Below are 18175 nucleotides of genomic sequence, written 5' to 3' on the forward strand. Positions count from 1 at the left end.
GTGTTGTCTTAACTGAGTGCCCAGAGATTCCAATAAAGTCAGCTGCCTCAGCCCAACCTGCCAGTCTGTCTGCCAGTCCTTGGGGCAGAGGAGGAAGGGGGTGGGGTGGGGAGCTGTGTCTGTGCCCCCTACATCCAGGTGGAAGGGATCCCCAAGGGTCCTCTAGTCCAGCCCCCTGCAACGCAGGAATGCGAGCTCAGGAACCCCTGAGAACCCCTTGTCTAAAAATGGAGGGGGGTTCGCCACCTTCTCCCCCAGCTCGGCACTGACCAGCGCAGATGCCAAGCCAGATTCCTGGCAGGAGAAGCAGCAGCTGCCGTGGGATTTGGAGAGGGGGGTCCTCAGAAGAAAGAGCCGGCCTTTGAAACAAAACAAGTCACTTTAATAAGAACAACAGTTAAAGACAAGTAATGAGCTCAATGTGAGCAAGGCTGCTGTGCCCCCCAAGAGGCTGGCGGGAGCAAAATGCCCAAAATACATCTAGCAGGGAGCTGGTCTGGGCCCCACGTGCCAAGCCAACCCCAGCCGGCCCATGTTGGGGGGGGGCAAAGGGTTGTTCCACTGGGCCAGCCAAAGGGAGGCAGAAACCCCCTCCCTGCCCTGGAGTTGTGGGTCACACATAGGGCAGGCTGGGAGAGACCCCTCACCCACCCCAGAGGCAAAAGCACGCAGTCATGGAGAGATGTCCAGTTTGGGGGCAGGGGCTGCTTCTCGCTCCCAGCCCCACTCAAGGGGAAAGGAGACACCCACAAGCCCCCTGGGGGTCTGCCCCATCCTTGGGCTCCTCTGTAGCCGTGTCCGTCCTCACAATGCAGCCAGGATCCAGCCAGTCCGTCAGTGCCCTGCAAGATGCCCTCTTGGCTCTGGGCGCCTCGAATGAGATCCCCGCCTCCTCCTCCTCCTCCTCCTCCTCGATTTCTGCCGGTGCTGGGGGGGGGGTTGCTCAGCTGACGGCGGGATGTGCCCCCGGGGGCTCTGCTGCAGGGCTGCCCGCCTGCTCCTCCGTGTCGAACATGGCGCTGAACTGGGCCTGGCACTCGTGGAGGAGCTTGCGGCTGGGGGGGGAGGCCAGGGCCTGGAGGCAGTGCAGACGCACCAGGCCGGACTGGCCCCCTGACAGCAGCCAGGTGTGGCAGGCCAGGTTGGGGCTGAAGCGCACCTGCGGGAGAGGAAGGGCGTCAGGCGGGGAAGCGCGAGCAGGGACGGACCCTGCACCCCCTTCAGGAGGGAGAGACTCACTCCCTGGCTGATCCAGGGGGCTGAGAGACCAAGAGCCTGAGCGGCCAGGCCATGAGCTCTGGGAGGACTGAGGAAAGCAGCCAAGGGAAAACTCTCCTCTCTCTCCCCCCACGCGAGAACTTGCAGGTGCGCCATCACAATAATTTTATTATTATTTACACCCATGAAGAAGAAGGTTGGAGAATACAAAACAGATAAAAGAACCTCTTCACACAGCGCAGTTAAACTGCGGAACTCCCTGCCACAGGAGGCAGCAACGGCCGCCATTCATGGAGGAGGGGGCTCTGGGGGGCTCCTGGCCAGGATGGCTCTGCTCTGCCTCTAGGGCTGGAGGCAGCAAGACTCCCCAATCCCCGTGGCTGGAACCCCCCAGACAGGAGAGTGCTCTTTTGCCTGGACCCTGCCTTTGGGATTCCCCCAGGCCTTGGGCTGGGCTGGGAGGACAGGATACTGTGCTAGCTGCCCCCCCCCCCGGTGGCCGGTTCTTCTGATGCTGCTATGGGACCCCGCAAGCCAGAGACAGTACAGTGGTGGCCCGCAAGACGAACGCCTCGCAAGACGGAAAACCCGCTAGACGAAAGGGTTTTCTGTTTTGGAGGTGCTTCGCAAAACGAATTTCCTATGGGCTTGCTTCGCAAGACGAAAATGTCTTATGAGTTCCTGCGGGTTTTTTTCCTTCCCCCCCTTTTTCCCAAGCCACTAAGCCGCTTATCAGCTGATCCGCTAAGCCTGCTAAGCCGCTAATAGCGCTAATCCGTTAATGGGCTTGCTTCGCAAGACGAAAAAACCGCAAGACGAAGAGCCTCGCGGAACGGATTCTTTTCGTCTTGCGAGGCACCACTGTTCATGACACTTCCAAATGTCCGTTGTTGGAAACAAGCCGGAGTTGCTCTTGGGCTAGATTCCCTTGGGGGCACGGTCAGAACAGGAAGCTGGATTCACAGGGCGCCCAACGGCCTGATCCCACTACAGTGGTACCTCGGGTTATGTACTTAATTCATTCCGGAGGTCCGTTCTTAACCTGAACCTGTTCTTAACCTGAAGCACCACTTTAGCTAATGCCGCCTCCTGCTGCCGCCACGCCGCCGGAGCATGATTTCTGTTCTTATCCTGAAGCAAAGTTCTTAACCCGAGGTACTATTTCTGGGTTAGCAGAGTCTGTAACCTGAAGCGTCTGTAACCCGAGGTACCGCTGTAGAGCCCGCCCCCCGCTCACCTTGTGCACGGCCTCCAGCTGCAGGCGCCCCAGTCCGTCCCCCTCCTTCTCCTCTTCCGCCGGCAGGGGCTTCTTTCTCCCTTTCCGCCTGAAGATGTTCTTGAAGCTCCTCTGGAGAGGGAAGGGGGGGGGGGCTGAGAGAGTTGGTGGGGCCAGGCCAAGGAGGGGGGGCTGCAGCTACATCCCATGGGGGCCTCCTGCTGACAGCCGGCGATTGATGGGCTTGGGAAGGAGCCTTATCAGCCAGGAACAGACCACAGAACAGCAGCACACTGGGGATCAGTGATATGAATTCTGGACACTTGGGGGGGGCAGGGGGAAGGGACACCCAGCGACCCCCCAGCACACCCAGGTTGCCCCTCCAGGAAGACATGAGGGGTTCAAGCAGCCCCCTGCCTCCCCCTTCCTTGCCCCCCGTTTCCTCCCAGGCCTCACCAGGTCTGTGTCTCGAAAGAGGATGTAGTTCTGGGCCACGGACTCCTGGTACGTCCTCCCCTCCACGGGGGCCAGGAGCCTTCCGCCGGGGGCTCCTGTCGATGCCTCCGGGTTGTGGAGGCCGCAGGGGAGCAGGCTGGCCTTGTAGACGGGCTGCGGAAGATGAGGGGGAGGAGAAGGCATGGGGCACTGCCAGGCTCCAGAATCTGCCCCCCACCCCAAAGGAGCCCCCTTTCCTGAAGAGGCTGAAGGAGAAAGATGACCACTTTGCTGTCTGGAGGGGAAGGAGCAAAGTGCTTCATGAAATCACCATTGGAAGGGACCTCAAGGGCCATCTAGCCTAGCGCCCTGCAATGCTGGAAGCTTTTGCTCAATGTGGGGCTTGGACCCACGGCCAAGACTGAGAGTCTCCTGGTCTAGCAACTGAGGAGCCCTGCCCCCAAACCCGTCTGAGGGGAAAGGGACGTCATGAAGGCTTGGAGCCCTTCTCTCAGAGGGCGCAGAGGTCCACCACTGCCTTCAAGTGGGAGACCCTGTGACGCACAGAGAGACTTTTCAGAGCTAAAGAGGGGGGCATTGGGGCTGAAAGCACCCACCTGCCCAGAGGGACTCCAGCCACTGGATGCAGCCTGGACTATTCTGTGGCTGCAGCTTCCTCCATCCCCAGGGACCTCCACCCCAGATCTATGGGGCAGGCCTTGCTTTCTCCCCTGCTGGACTGAGGGCTAAGCTTATGAGTCCCTTGCCGACCCCCCTCCCTCCCGCTCAGCGGCAGCGACACCTACAAATCGGCGCTCCGACGGACGCTTGACGTTGTGCGGGTTGACGGACAGGTCAGGCATCATGGCTGCCACCAGCTCCCCTGTGACGTCTCCGGCAGCCACTGTGTTGAGCCAGTCGGATCCAGAGATGCTCTGGAAGAGGGAGGGAGGGAGGGACGTCACCTGGGCCCACCCCCTTCTTCATTCCCCCCTCCCCAGAAATAAGAGGGCCCCCAGCGCCCCGAGGCTGCCCCATCGTTGCTCTCCAACGCACGAGGCAGAGGCTCCGCTTACCCACACGGTGCCCTTCCGAGGGGCCACAAAGTAGGCCCGGAAGCCCAGGTAGCCGGCGTCCAGGTAGTGGATCCCACACAGGCCATACCTGAAGAAGAAGAAGAAGAGTTTGGATTTGATATCCCGCCTTTCACTCCCTTTAAGGAGTCTCAAAGCGGCTAACATTCTCCTTTCCCTTCCTCCCCCACAACAAACACTCTGTGAGGTGAGTGGGGCTGAGAGACTTCAAGGAAGTGTGACTGGCCCAAGGTCACCCAGCAGCTGCAGGTGGAGGAGCGGAGACGCGAACCCAGTTCCCCAGATTACGAGACTATCGCTCTTAACCACTACACCACACTGGCTCTCACACCTGCAATGCAAGGGGGGGGGGCGGGGGCGGGTGAAGAGCGAGGCAGCGCCCGCGAGCAGGAGCAGTGGCCGGGAAGCAGACCATTCCCTGCCAAACAGGCCTCATTGTCAGAAAGCTCTTCTTAATTCCTGCCCCCTCCCCACCGCCAGCCTGACGCCTGCTGAGGTTGGGTTGTCCTGGGGGAGCAGGTCACAGAAAGGCACAGCGGCCAAGAAGATTCTCTGGATTTGAGCTGCCACAGCCCTCCCCCCCCCCTTGAGGATTGGGGAAGCCGTCCTGGCCAGCAGCCCTCCCCTCTCCGCCCCCCAACTCACGAGGCATAGCAGTTGTCCTGGGCCACCGTGATGCCGCTGTAGGGCAGCAGCCAGGCGATCTCCGTGCTCAGAAAGCGCTTGATGCTCTGGAGCGGCTCGTACAGCCGCCGCAGGTCCCAGTACTTGATCTTGCGGTCGTTCCCGGCCGTCACCATGAAGTTGCTGGAGCAAGCAAGGGGGAGGCGGCTCAGGGATGGAGGTCCTGGCGAGGCCCAACCACTGGCAGGGTTGACCCACTCTGGGCTCGGTCCCTTTGGGGGTCTCCCCCCAGGCAGCCAGGGGAAGGAGGCTGGAGGAAGTTCCCCCCCCCGCTAAGCCCGGCCCCCACCTGTTGGCTTTGCACCACTGGATGTTGCGCACGGCGTGGTCGTGGGCCAGGAAGCAGTGGAAGGGGTAGAGCTTGAGGGAGCCGTCCGGCTGACGCACTCGCTGCAGCAGGGAGCGGCTGGCCAGGTTCCAGAGGGCCACTGTGCCTGGAAGAAGGGGGGGGGGACAAGCAGAGGAGAGGAGGCTGAAAGCAAGAAGCAGAACTCCAGCATCCCTGACAGGCGGCCAGAGGAGGCAGAGAGTGCATCACCTTCCGAAGAGGAGGCTGGGATTGGGAGCCTGTGCCGGGGGGGGGGGGACGGGACACACGCATCCCCCCTCAGAGCCTCCTTGGCACTTGGGAGTTTCAGCTGCAGAGCTTTCTCCTCTCACCATCATAGAATCCAGCCGCCAGGCGTTGGTGAGGCTTCGCTGGCATCCAGGCCAAGCTGAGGCACTGTCCGCATTGGGAGGGGCTCCCGGCCTGGATGGCCCCCACCTGCAGGGAGGCCACGCACTGGACCTGCAGGGATGGAGGAGGAGGAGCAGTTGGGGGGGGCAGGCCAGAGAAGGAGCCCCACAGAAACTCAGGGGTTGGGGGCCACCTTGGCACGCTCAAGATTCCAGGACTGACCCCCCGACCCCCATGCAAAGGGGGCTTCAGCCTTTCCAGAGCTGCAGCTGGACCAATGAGCAAGCTCAGGGAGCCCCCCTTTGTCCCTGCCCCTCAGAACATGGGCAGCTTGGAGGGCTCAGGATGCGGCTCCAAGAGACCCTCTGTGGGGCTGGCAGGACGTACCTTGCAGATGGTGTGCCGGGGGGAGGACCCACCTAGGAGGAGGAAGGAGAGATGCTGTGAGGCCGGGAGCAGCCTCCGTGGGGTGAGAGAAAGCACACCCCCCACCTCAGCCAAGCCAGGTTGCCCCCTCCTACCTGACGCAAGCCCCCCCCCCCAGCAGGAACAAACGGTGCTCTAGACCCATCTGCAGGCAGCACCCTCATTCCGCGACTCAGGCTGGCTGTAGCCCCTGCCTTGTAAAAGGGACCTTTTTAAAAAGGCACCTGCAGAGAAACTGCCCCATAGCTTTTAGGGTGGCAGCGGAGCAGTTGCTTCTGAAGGATTGCCTCCGTGTCAGAGGGATCTCCGAGACGCAGGCCGGGGGGAAGAGGGCTCTGGGGCTGGGGCAGCAGCCGCCTTTGCCAAGGTCCTCCTTGGATCAGGAGATGGAGATGAAGGGGGGGGGCGAGGCTGGCTGGCCGCACCTCCGCCAGGGAGCCAGCTGTCAGCCAGAGATGCCCTGGAAGGCACTGCCAGGCAGAGGCCTAAGCAGTGGAGTCTCATGGAGGGCGTGTCTGGAGAGGGAGGTGGGACTCAGCCTCCTTTACCCCCACCGAGGAGGCAGGGCTGAGCACCCCCAAGGCCGCTGCCTGCAGCCTCATCCATCACTCCTGCAGACAGATATCATTACAAGGCTCATTAGCTGATACGGCTGGCTGAGCACTCAGGCCGCTGCTCGCCCCCCCCCCAGCCCCACCAGGGAGGGGCCAGCTGCCTCTGCCAGAACCTTTTGGGTGAGCGACTCTCTTCCGCCACCCCACAAAACAGCCCTGAGCTGGCAAAACACCAGGCGAGGCAGAGAAAGAAAGAAAGAGAGAGAGAGATATGCTCCTTTCCAGCCCCCAAGGGAACCCCACTGGCACAGCCCTGGCGCCCAGCCCTCCCTGTGACCCAGGGGAGGAGGGGTCTCTTCACGGCTCCTCCTACCTGTTACCTGGGCTCTCCGGGAGCCACGCAGGTCCTCTGCGTGAGGCAGGCTGTACAGCAGCACCTTGCCGTCAGAGAAGGCCACGGCCAGCAGCCCCAGGCGGCTCATTTGGGAGGGCGACTGTTGGGGACAGGAGAGAGAGCTGGGAAAGGCCACGCTGTGGGGCCCAGCAAGCGACTGGCTCTGCCAGCCTCCCCGCCCCCCGCCCGGCAGCCCCTGTGCTCTCTCTCAAGTGCACTGGGAAGCGGGGGTACCTTGTGGTGGGTGGCAGGGGGCTCCCAGGCACCGCTGGGGCAGAACTTCATATCCCAGATGCAGCCGTGGTCGGTGGCAAGGCCATAAGCCAGTCCTGGCTTGGTGGCTGACCTGGGAAGGGGAGAGAGGGGGGGAGGCGGTCATAGCACAGGTGCAGCCTGGCCATTCAGACCCCAGCACAGCAGCGTGGCCACATCTTGGAGAGGGATGACAGAAGGGACCCCAGGGGTCATCTGGCCCAGCCCCCTGCAGCGAAGGAGGGACAGCTAAAGCATCTCTGGCAGGCGGCCATCCAACCTCTGCTGAGCAAGAGAGGGAGCCCAGTCCACTGCTGAACAGCTCAGACTGGCAGGAAGGCCTTCCTGAGGTTTCCTCGGAATCTCCTTCCTTGGAACCTGAATCCTCCCCTCCAGAGGAGCAGCAGCAAACGCGTTGGCCCTGTCTTCCTTGTGGCAGCTCCTCCCCCCCCCTTGTGGCCTCTTTCATGCCAGGGGCCCAGAGAGGCCCAGCTGGCAGGTGCCAGCCTCTCTGGTCCGGTGGCAGAGAAAGCCCCTCCTCGCCTGCCCTCCCGCCTTGCCCAGAGGTCCCTGCTGAGCTCCACTGGGTGGCCACCAGGCCAGGGGAAGGCAGGGCCAAGGAGCGCTCCTGCCGGGGGCCTGGGAGCTCCCCACTCACCCTGCCTCCTGCTGGAGGGGCCCCAGCTCCCAGAGCTGGAGCAGCGCTGGCCCCGTGTGGGTCCCTGCCAAGCTGTGCCGGTCGTCCATGCCGGGATTGCAGTAGATGGCTGCGTACTGGGAGGCCAGGGCACCTTCTGGGGTGGGGCACCACTCCATGGCCCAGATGGGACCCCCCACAAAGAAGGTGACGTCCAGGCGCTCCTCGTGGGGCTGCAAGGCGTTGAACCTGTCAGAGGGGAAAGAGGAGGGGCGTCTTGCCAAGGGGCTCCCTTCAAACAGGGCAGATGAAACTCCGCCCTGAAGGAGGGCAGGGCTGGCCACCAAGAGGATTAGGCAAATTCACGGAGGAGGAGAGGGCTCTCAGTGCTACTTCTCTGCCTCCAGAGTCAGGCTTTGGAAGCCCCAGGACGGGTGATTTGCTCTTGTGCTCAGAACCTGCTGGCTGTTTCCCACAGGCAACTGAGAACAGGGAGCTGGACTCCTGGGGCCTTGGCCCGAGCTCACAGGGGTTCCTGGGCTCTTCCAAGTACTGCAAGATGGACTCTCGGCTGAAAGGCGGGAGAGACGTTTACATAAAGTGACCAGCACCTGTTGATCCGGTAGAGGACGCTGCTTTCTTCGTGGAGGCCTTCGCGCTTGATGCAGAAGAGCGGGGACTTGGTCTCGCTGGGGAGGTATTCCTCAGCTTCGCTTTGGAAGAGGAAGAAGGAAAGAGGGGAAACTCACTCCAAGGACCTCCTTGACACACACACTGACCCCTTTGGGCTCTCAAAAGAGGCTGGGCTGCACAGGCAAAGCACCCTCTTTCCTGGTGGAGATTTGGGGCTCCTCCTGCTGGTGGTGGCAGTGGCAAAGGGCCCCGAGGGAATGGCACGCGGGGCACCCTCTCCCTGCTCTCTCCCCAGCATGCACTCCCTCTCCCCATTGTTGCAACCGCCAACCTGGGTCCAGATGTTCTTCAGAGTTACTGGTCAGGAGGCCACTCACCTCTCTGAGAGGAAGACCCACTTCCGGGCAGAGGGCACCCACTCTGGAAACTCCCAGGGGGAGTAGAGCTGCTCACGCCTGCAATCAAACACAGCCACATGGTGTCAGAGAAAACTGCAGCAGGGAAGGGGACCAGCCCAGAGGGCAACAGCATCACCAGGGCATCCCTGCAACCTCAGCAGGAACAAACCCAGGCAGTCCTCTGTGGGATTGCTACGAGGAATTATAAAAAACATGGAGCAAGCCATTTGTGTCAGCAATGAAAGCACTGCGTTGACTGGGTTTGAGCCATTTTGATATCATTTCTGATCAATCCACGCCTCTGCGTCTCTGTCCAATTTCTCTGCCTGAGAGGCGCCTATCAGCATTCTAAACACAGGCCAGTTGCTTCACCAGGCATCCTGGGCCATAAAGATAGTAGGTAACTTCTTTGATGTACTTTTCATTGGTTTTGTTAATCTTAGGGCCAGGAAATTGAGTTTCACCCAGAAGGTGATAAAGATACCTCTCTTTCCTTGCCATCCTTCCCCTCATGTTTACTGCTTGTTTAGACCTCTGGGGTTGCTGAATCCATTCCTCCTCTAGTTCTCTTTCATTTACCCCAGAATGTATGGATGCTCAAATTAGCTCTTCGTAGTTTTAACTTTAACTTTGTCCCCACGTGGGTTTTTTTTGAAATGCTCAGAGGAAATCTGATTGGTTCTTATGGACACTATGTAAAAAGTTCTTTTGTGAATAAAACGACCTGGGCCGGAGGGTGGACGGATTATTATTATTGGCACTCCTCCCATAGTCTTGCTGGTCAAGCCTCATGTGTATTTTATTAATCAGAGTACAATCCTTCCTTGCTTATGGGACACAACAGTCCTCGCTCTCCGAGGCCCCAGCTGGAGTCCCTGGAACCCGCACCAGCCTGAATGTTTAGCTCTGTCCCAGCGGCGGCAGCAGCAGCAGCAGCAGCACAACCGCAAGGCAGGGACCTCCCCTTTCCTCCCCCCTCCCCATTCCTGTGCTTCAGTTCCCCCACCAGCAAGGCAAAGTGGGGCAGCCAGCCCCAGACTTACACGCGGTGGGTGACGGAGAGCGCCTTCCAGATGGGGGCCATGATGGAGTTGTGTAGGCCGTTGGACGCAAACCCTCGGCAGTGGCTCTTGGGCCTCTGGGGAGAAGGAGGCGGGGGTCAGAGACAGAGGCCCACGGAGCCCACCCTCCCAAGCCAACAGCCCCAGAGAAGGGCTGGGCTTGCTCTTCATTCAGAGGCCTCTGAGCAGACCACCAAGATAGTCACCGCTGCTCCACGCAGGCCGGGCTCCAGGTCAGAGTCGGAGACCTCGCTGAGCCGCAGGTCGCTGTCCTCCTCCTCCTCTTCCTCCTCCTCCTGCAAGAGCCCGTCCTCCGAGGGGTTGAAATCCGCATCCTCCTCGCTCTCCCGTTTCTGGCTCTGGGGCTTCCGGCCTCGCCGCTTCCGGCTGGGCTCCTCTGGCCGCGGGGCGTTCTCCAAGGGCTCGCTGCAAGCGGGCGGCTGGTACACAGAGGTCAACTCTTCGGCCAGCTCCTGCAGGTACAGAAGGGCTCTGCGGGCCGAAGGGGAGGGAGCAGGGACAAATGGTCACAAGACCCCCCAGATCTTCAGGGCAAGAGCCAGAATGGAAGAAGGGGGGGAAACAGGGTGGGGCTGCGGCAGGCGCCAAACACAGCCCGCCTGGGTCCAGCCCCTCCCCGTCCTCTGGGCCAAAGGGCTGCTTGCAGAAGTCCTGCAGCTGCAAGTTCCACACAAATTCTGGAAGCTCCCATGAGAGGCAGTGAGGACTAGCGACTTGGATGGTTTTAAAAGAGGATTAGACAAATTCACGGAGAATAAGTGGCTCCCAGGCAGGATGGCTGTGCTCTGCGCCCCCCCCCCCCCCGCCGGCAGAGGCAGCAATGCTTCTGACTCCCAGCTGCCTGAAACTGCAGCCACCTTGCACTGGGGTCCTGCTTGCTTGCATCCCATAATGGGCATCTGCTTGGCCACTGTCAGATGTTGGGCCAGGAAGGCCATTGGCCTGATTCACCGGGGCTCTTCCCACGTTCTTATATTCTTAAGTGTCTTTGTCCAGTTATTGTGACACAGACTCTGCAGAGTGCCAGCACCAGCACCAACTCCCTCCTCTCTCTGCATCTTTCTGCAGAACCTTGCCTTGCATGCAGATATCTGCAGAGTCAGTCAATTTGTTGACTAGGATTTCTTTAATCTTTTCCCAGTGGGTTTTTGCTTTAGGAACTTGATTCAAAACACGAACAACTGGAGGACAGCTTCCACTGAAAGCCCAGCAGAAAACAGGCCCCACTCCATGAGGTCACAGGTGGGGGGGGCAGCGTGTTCTGCCTGCATCCAGGAGAGGCCCCTGTGGAGTCCTGTTTCCCACTTCCTGAAAACCTCTTAGGACGTCCTGACCTGCTCAGAAGGAGAGGTGCCTGGATCAGCCTAAAGGTTCCTTTAATCTAGGATCCTGTTCTCAGGGGGGGGCAACCTCATGCTCCACAGATAAGCCCACCAGCATGACTGGAGCAGGGGAGCCCCCTGCCTACCCGTGACTCCCAGAATCTGGGATTCAGACGCTGCTGCTTCCGAAAGGGGAGGGGGAACACAGCCATGGTAGCTAGTAGCCGCTCACGGCCTTCTCCTCCCCCAACTGGGATGGCTTTAAAAAAGGATTAAACCCATTTATAGAGGAGAATGAATCCCTGATTCCATGCATGGTTAGCAATGGCTGAGTCACGATGGCTCAGCTCTGCCTCCAGTTGGAAGCAGCAAAGCCTCTGAAGTCCAGGGGCTGGAAACTGCTGAAGACGAGACTGGGGCTCTGGTGCTCAACTCCTGCTTGCGTCTGGTCGGCCACTGTGAGAACAGGATGCTGGACTGCCTTCCGGTTGGTGACTCAGTTATGGCAGTCGGGAGCTCTTTAGGCTGAAAGAGCCCCAGCGCTTTAAAGTAGGGGGACACCACGAGAGCATTGTGGTTCCCCAAAAAACCCCTCAGATTGGGCGTTCTGAGGACCTGGAGATCCGGCGGGTGCCTTTTCGTGACTCCCCCATTCCTCGGTAAGCGTGTAAGAGCCCTGAGAGCGAGTGGGTTGGAGACGCGGCACAGCGGAAACGACTGCTTCCTTCAAAATGCGAAGCTCCGAGACTGGCGATCGTGAGTGGCCAATTCCTTCTTGAAAAAAATGGCTTAAAATTTGGAACTGTAAGTAAAAACAAAGTACTAATTCGAAAAAAATCAGCAGGAAAAAAGGGATTTAAAAACGGAGATTGGTCCCTTTTGTTGGAGGAACTTAGAATTGGTGTGCAAAGACAGAAGCCTTAAAGGAAAAAAGACCTTTGAAACTCATTGTATTCTGCAGCCGTCTGGTTATACTTTAAAGTGGCCAAAAGTGTCTTTTCCCTTTAGGATTGACTACAAATATTTGTAAAAAAGAAAAAAGGGGAACTTGGGGGGGGGGATTTCTCTCTTCTCAGCCTGTTTTTAAAGAACAGGGAGGCTGCTGTCTGGCTGACACCTGTGGGACTGGGGGAGGGAATCTGTTATTCTCTCTCACTACACCAGGCTGTGGGACCGACCTTGAAATTCCTAAGCCATTATGTGTGCAGACAAAACAAGACATGGCTCTGAAAATCAACCCTTTGAGGAATCGGTAATGACAATACTGAATGATATTAGAGATGGTTTAAATCATAATACAGCAAGCATAGAAAAGTTGGACAAAAGGTTTGAAGCTATAAACTAATTGGAAAAGCTTGCAAACACCAGATAGGCTTAGAATTTAAATATGCAATGTGATGAATTAATATGTTTAATGCTGAATTGGAAAGAAAGATGTTAAGTGATTAAGTTAATTTTATAAGAATACTGGTTTTGGAAAACCGTTAAAATGATATACACTGAAATTCAACTAGGGGGATACGAGGAAGTCACTTAAAAATGTTAATAAGATTGGTCTTAATAAGGTTATGATTTATGTTTGTTGGTTTATTTGTTTGTGTGTTTAAAATTTTGTGAAAAATCAATAAAAAAAAATGTGGGGAAAAAGAGACCAGGATACTGGACTAGATCGGCCGCTGGCTCAATCCAGCAGTTTTTTCTTCTGCCCTTATAGAACCTCCAGGTCCAGAGGCAGTCTATCGAGATTCCTTGGGGCATTTGGCCACCTTAAGTACAGGAAGCAACAGGCCTGATCAAGCAGTCTCTCCGTCACTGCCTCCTTTCCCCCTGGGCCTAAGAAGGCAGCGACACTCCTGCTCAGTAGTCAAAGAACTACCAGCGAGTTCCTCCCCCTGCCCGTCCACGCCTCTCGCTTACACTTTTGCCGCCCTCCGCTTTGGGCGCCCCCCGGGCGTCGTCTCCAGACAGTCCAGCCCTCCATCACCGGCCAGCAGCTTCTGTTGGCAGAGGGGTTCGGGTGCCTGACCCTCCAGTCCCTGCGACAGCTTCCTCAGGAGCAGCTCAGCCTTGGACTTGCGCCCCCGCTTCTTCGGCACTTTCACAGGCAGGGGCGGGCCGTTCTCCGAAGGCCCGGGGGCCTCGGGGGGTCCCTGGGGCTCCTGGCGGGCAGGGCCTCTGCAGGCGGCGCCTCTCTTCTTGCGGGGCCTGCGACCACGCGGGCGCTTCTGGGCGGACGCGAGAGCGGCCGGCTGCTCTTTGGCAGGAACCAAGGCTGCCTCTGGGGAAGCGCAGAGTCCATCTGCTTGGAAAAGGAAGGGCCAGGTTAGGTAAGCAGCCGCTGCCATGCCAGGCAGAAGAGGGCTCCCAGCTCCTGCCTCCCCTTCCCCACAAGTGAAGCCTGCCAGCTCTGAGGACATGCAGCCATGGGTGGACTTATTCTTGTATGGAGGGCTGCACACGGCCTCTTTCTCCACAGGGGTCATTTAGTCAGGGCTGCAGCACACAGGTAGAGAAGGATTAACTTCTCCGCACACATGGCAACCCTAGCAAAAAAGACCTCATTGGCACTGTAATTAGAGTTAACAAAAAAGTCTTCCCAGTCAAGCCGATGGGAGCTCCTCCTCTCGCAAAAAACCATCATTGCTGCACTTTTATTTATTTATTTCATTTCTATCCCAGCTTTTCCTCCAAGGGGCTCAAGGTCATGGGGATGGTTCTCCACTCATTTTATTCACACAACAACCTTGTGAGGTAGGTGAGGCGGAGGGGCAGTGACAGGCTCTCAAGGTTACCCAGTGAGCTTCACAGCTGAGCGTGGATTCAACCCCTGGTCTCCCAAGATCTAGTCCAGTGCTCCAACCATTGCACCACACTGGGACCGTGGCAGTGACCACAGAGTATGGTTGTGGTTGTGTCCTTAACTGTGGAGTCCAGCAGCTGCTCATCCAGCACACCTGGGACCTCAGGGTCTTCCTCAGCACTCCTCCCAGTCCCTGCAGAGTTACAGGTTCTACCCAAATCCTCCCCACAATCTCATCAGCCTCCTTCCTACAGAACCATTTCTGCAGAGATTTCAGGTGCTGTGTGGCTGCCACAACTCCCTCCTTCCCACAGCTCCCCAAAGGCATCACCCTCCCTAAGATAAAGGCAGGACCTGCCCCTTCACCCCCCCCCCCACTTCTGCACCAGATTATCTCCCTGCATGGCAGAATGGAAGCAGACAACCACCCCCCATTTCCCGGGCTCGTTCAGTAAGGAGGACCTGCTTGCCCAAGGGGCCTGTGCCTAATTTTGCAGCTCCTTCAGCAAGCCCTGGCCCTCCTCCCAGGCAGATCCCAGAGGGTCCCCAAAGCCGGGATTCAGCAAAATAAGCCCTGCTTAGGGCATCAAGGGAAGGTGGGCACAACTGAAATGGTCACAGATCTGCTGAGAGTTCATTTTCTCAGTTTCATTTCAAAAATATTTTTTTATTTTACGGTTAATTACTGTTTATATTTTGAATTCAATACATATGGGGGCATCAAAATCTTCTAAGTGCTTAGGGCCTCTAAAGGTCTTAATCCGGTCCTGCATGACACTCAGAAGCGGCTTCCTGGAGGCCTTGGGGTTGGGGAGTCCCCACTGCAAGCCTCCTTCTGCATGTGGTTTACAGGATCCAGCCACTGGCCCCCAGAGACGTACCAAGGGCTTCCCGAGCGCCTGTCTCCTCTGCTTGCCCCTTCAGCTGTGTAGAAGCCAGCTTGCCTTTGGTCTCTGGGCCGCTCTTCTTGCAGGGGGGGCTCTGGGGCTTGGGCCATTCTTCCTGCGGGCAGCTTTCCGTAGGGGGGCCTATTGCCTCGCTCAGACACGCTGCTCCCGCCGAGGCCAGCGCTTCTGGGGCAGGATAGTTCTGCCCGCCCCAGCAAGGGTCTCTACGGCAAGGCTCCATGCAAAGGATACGGCTGGCACATCCATCTGCTCGGTCTGCGGCTTCCCTGGCTATCCCCATGGCACAGCTTGGCGTGGGGCAAGGTTCCATGAAGGCACCACAGTGACTCAGGCAGGTGCGACTCCCATCTTGCACTGGGGCCTGCCTGTGAAAGAGAGAGGCAAAGGAACAAGGAAAGCTGTGGGGAAGACAGTCATCTCAGATCAAATAAGCAGATGAAAGAAACGGCGCTCTTCTAATTATTTTATTGCATTTAGATCCCATGTTTTTCTCCAAGGAGCTCACATAAATGTCATTGGGGTTAAATTATTCTACTTATTTTGAACACACTTTGGGGGGCTGCCTTTTGCCAAGAACATGTTCACACATCAGAGTTTTATGCAAGAGGTTACTACTACAGTCATACCTCAGGTTGACGTGGCGTCGGGTTAAGCCTTTTCGCGCTGCACTCTGCGGCGACCCAGAAGTAACAGAGTGCGTTACTTCCGGGTTTTGCTGCTCGCGCATGCGCAAACGCTCAAAATGACATCACGGGCATGCGCGGAAGCACCGTGACAAGCGTTCACGGGTTGCGTTCGCTTCAGGATGCGAACAGGGCTCTGGAACGGATCCCGTTCGCATCCAGAGGTACCACTGTATAATCAACCATACAGCACCAAGATGGTAATTTTCCAGTATTAGAAAAACTGTGGAAATGTAACGTGAGCCAAATAACTAGTATAAACCTAACGTTATATTACAGTTACCTTAGGTTTCATAAAATGATCTTTGAAATTCCCTCATGTGTAAACCACCCTGAGATCTTCAAAAGATGGGTGATACACAATTTTAAGAAATAAAATGAATGAATAAATGAATATTAGTTTCAAAACCACCCTGTGAGGTGGGTTAGGCTGAGACAGTAATGACCCAAGCTCACCCAGTGAGCTTCCTTGTTGTGGGAATTTGAACTCTGGTCTCTTGGGTTGGCTGAGCAGAAAGGGGGGTGGGTTTGGGTGTGAGCAGAAAGGGGGCTCTGTGTGCCTTTTGCTTCAGCAGCAGGAAACCTTCTGCACTCAGGGAGGCTCCTGACGCCACTTGGACCCCTCAGGGGGCACAGCAGCCAGCTCATCCCTAAGGGGTTGGAGCATCTATGGGGCTCAGGTGAAGCTCAACTGTAAAAATAAATGTCGCAAACCCGGGAAGGATTCAATAATAATAATAATAATAATAATTTATTATTTATACCTCGCCCATCTGGCTGGGCTTCCTCAGCCACTCTGGGCGGCTTCCAAAAGAATATTTAAATACTGTGATACATCAAACATTAAAAGCTTCCCTAAACAGGGCTGCCTGTTCAAAGCTCAAGAGACAGGGGAAATCCCTCCACCAGCTATGTTAGATAGCAAAATAGGACAGACTGTTGCACATGCACTCTTAACATATCCTGCTTTTATTTTATTCTACCAGATACGGATTGACTCATTCGTCTGAGATACCTGAATGGTTTTTGTTACCTTAATTACCCCTTAAAGTGGGCGATCGATCAAGTGACACAGATTAATCTGGAGAGTTTAATGCCCTGCAGGACAGCCTGGATAGCTCAGCTGGGGAGAGCCTGGTGTTGATAACGCCAAGGCTGCAGGTTCGACCTCTGCAAGGGACAGCGGCCTAATTCTGCATCGCAGGGGGCTGGACTAGATGATCCTCCGGGTCCCTCCCAAGGACTGGCCAAGGATCAGCTTCGGCGCCCAGAGCTGATGTGCTGGGGGATCCAGTGGGATCCCTGAGCTGGACTTGCTGCCTGGCCAGGGCCGCTCCCCCCCCCCGCCAGAGACCTGCATCGGGGGCCGCATCTCGGGGCCCCGCCCCCCCTCGCCGGGCAGGCGAGACCCCCGAGCGGGAGACCCTCCGGCGGGGGGCGGGGCCAAGCGCTCTTTCCGCGGAGAACGAGGCCCGTCCGCTCCGCCCGGCGCCCGCGGAGGCGCCCTTGGCCCTGGCCACTCCGGCCCGCGCCTCACCTCTCGCTCGCCGAAGCCGGTCTCCGGCCGAAGCAGCGGCAGCGGCGGCTCTAGCAGCCAAGATGGCGGCCGCCACGGGCGCACTACGATGACCGCACGCCCCTGACGTCACTTCCGTCCCGCGACGCGGAAGCTCTCCCGGCGGCGTTGGCGGCTCTTCCCCGCCTCGTTCATCCGCTCGCCGCGGGCGTCGCAGCCTCGGGTGCCGCCTTCGCCTTCGCGCCCCCGTCCCGCCGCCCCTTCGCCCGCAGCTGCGACGGGCGGAACCGCGCGAGCCCCGCCCCCTCCGCGGGTGCAGCTGACGTCACTTCCTCCGCGCGCCTCGCTGGGAAAGGGGCTGCAGCGCCCCCTGGCGGCCGAGGCGCCGCTTCTTTGTTCCTCCCGCGTCGGGTCGAGGGGCGTGGGAACGCGGAGACACGCGTCGGATCCGCAACGCAACCGAAGCAGCCGGCGAGGCGCCTTCGCCAAGCGAGCTGTGGGTCTCTCGGGCCCGTTGGTTGGGGCCACAGTCCCCCCAGCTTCTAAGGGGCTGCAAGGAGCCCTTTGGCTTAAGGCCGTGGCTCCCGACACCCCCAATCGTAGGGCGGTAGCGTCGGAAGGGACCCCGAGGTTCATCCAGTCCAACCCCCTGCAAGGCAGAATCTCAGCTGAAGCCTCCATGACAGACCAGGAAGGCTCCTTCACACTCTCTTTTGCTGGTCCAGGAGGAACAGGAGATAACAGGCTTTTGGTGGTCTTCACCTGACCCCCCCCCCCCCCATAATCTGACACAAGCCTGGACAAAGGTTTAGCAGGAATAATAAGCCCAGAGAAAAGGGGACATTTGGATAGGCCCTTCGTGACCAGCTGACAATACTTTGCTTATAATAGGGCTGTTGGGGTTTTTGTCCTGTGTTTTCATGTTTACACCGATTTTTCTGTAAAGTGCCCTGGGTTTGTTCCAAGAAGGTGGCCCAAAAAGTGGGCAAAGAAATCAGTGAGCATCCTTGGGCCACAGGAATCAACCAGGACTTGAACAGAATCAGGCTCTGGTGTGACTGGCACTTCCTTTAATGCTGTGAACAGCCCTGTGATCTTTGGATGAAGGGCTCTATAGAAATTCAATAAATAATAATACTTTAAAAGATTTCTAACCACCTTGGGGCCTATCGGGAGGGTTTGCCCCTCTATTGTCAAAGCAAGATGGAAATGTGGGGATGCAGTGCCAGGCTGATGGGGCTGGA

General features: G+C 57.7%; 1 protein-coding gene across 4 annotated transcripts; it reads right to left on the minus strand.

Moving 5' to 3' along the window:
• Positions 1-360: 360 nt before the first annotated feature.
• GTF3C2 (general transcription factor IIIC subunit 2) lies at positions 361-17267 on the minus strand. 4 transcript variants are annotated; one of them, XM_083733190.1, is made up of 19 exons: positions 16953-17267; positions 14706-15093; positions 12942-13323; positions 9888-10173; positions 9664-9758; positions 8600-8677; positions 8201-8302; positions 7611-7838; positions 6935-7046; positions 6680-6800; positions 5714-5745; positions 5308-5437; positions 4937-5081; positions 4609-4770; positions 3946-4033; positions 3676-3804; positions 2891-3043; positions 2456-2566; positions 361-1159 (listed from the first exon to the last, which is right to left on the minus strand). In XM_083733190.1, exons 2-19 carry the CDS (start codon positions 15040-15042, stop codon positions 944-946), a joined length of 2907 nt encoding a protein of 968 aa, XP_083589316.1. In that variant the 5' UTR covers positions 15043-15093; positions 16953-17267; the 3' UTR covers positions 361-943. The 4 variants fall into 4 exon arrangements, with proteins under 4 accessions (XP_083589316.1, XP_083589314.1, XP_083589315.1 ...); XM_083733188.1 differs by having other exon boundaries at positions 14706-15097; positions 16953-17261; XM_083733189.1 differs by having other exon boundaries at positions 12942-13326; positions 16953-17237.
• Positions 17268-18175: the final 908 nt, after the last annotated feature.

This window comes from Podarcis gaigeae (assembly GCF_964106915.1).
Source record: "Podarcis gaigeae genome assembly, chromosome: 3".
Classification (NCBI taxonomy): Eukaryota; Metazoa; Chordata; class Lepidosauria; order Squamata; family Lacertidae; genus Podarcis; species Podarcis gaigeae.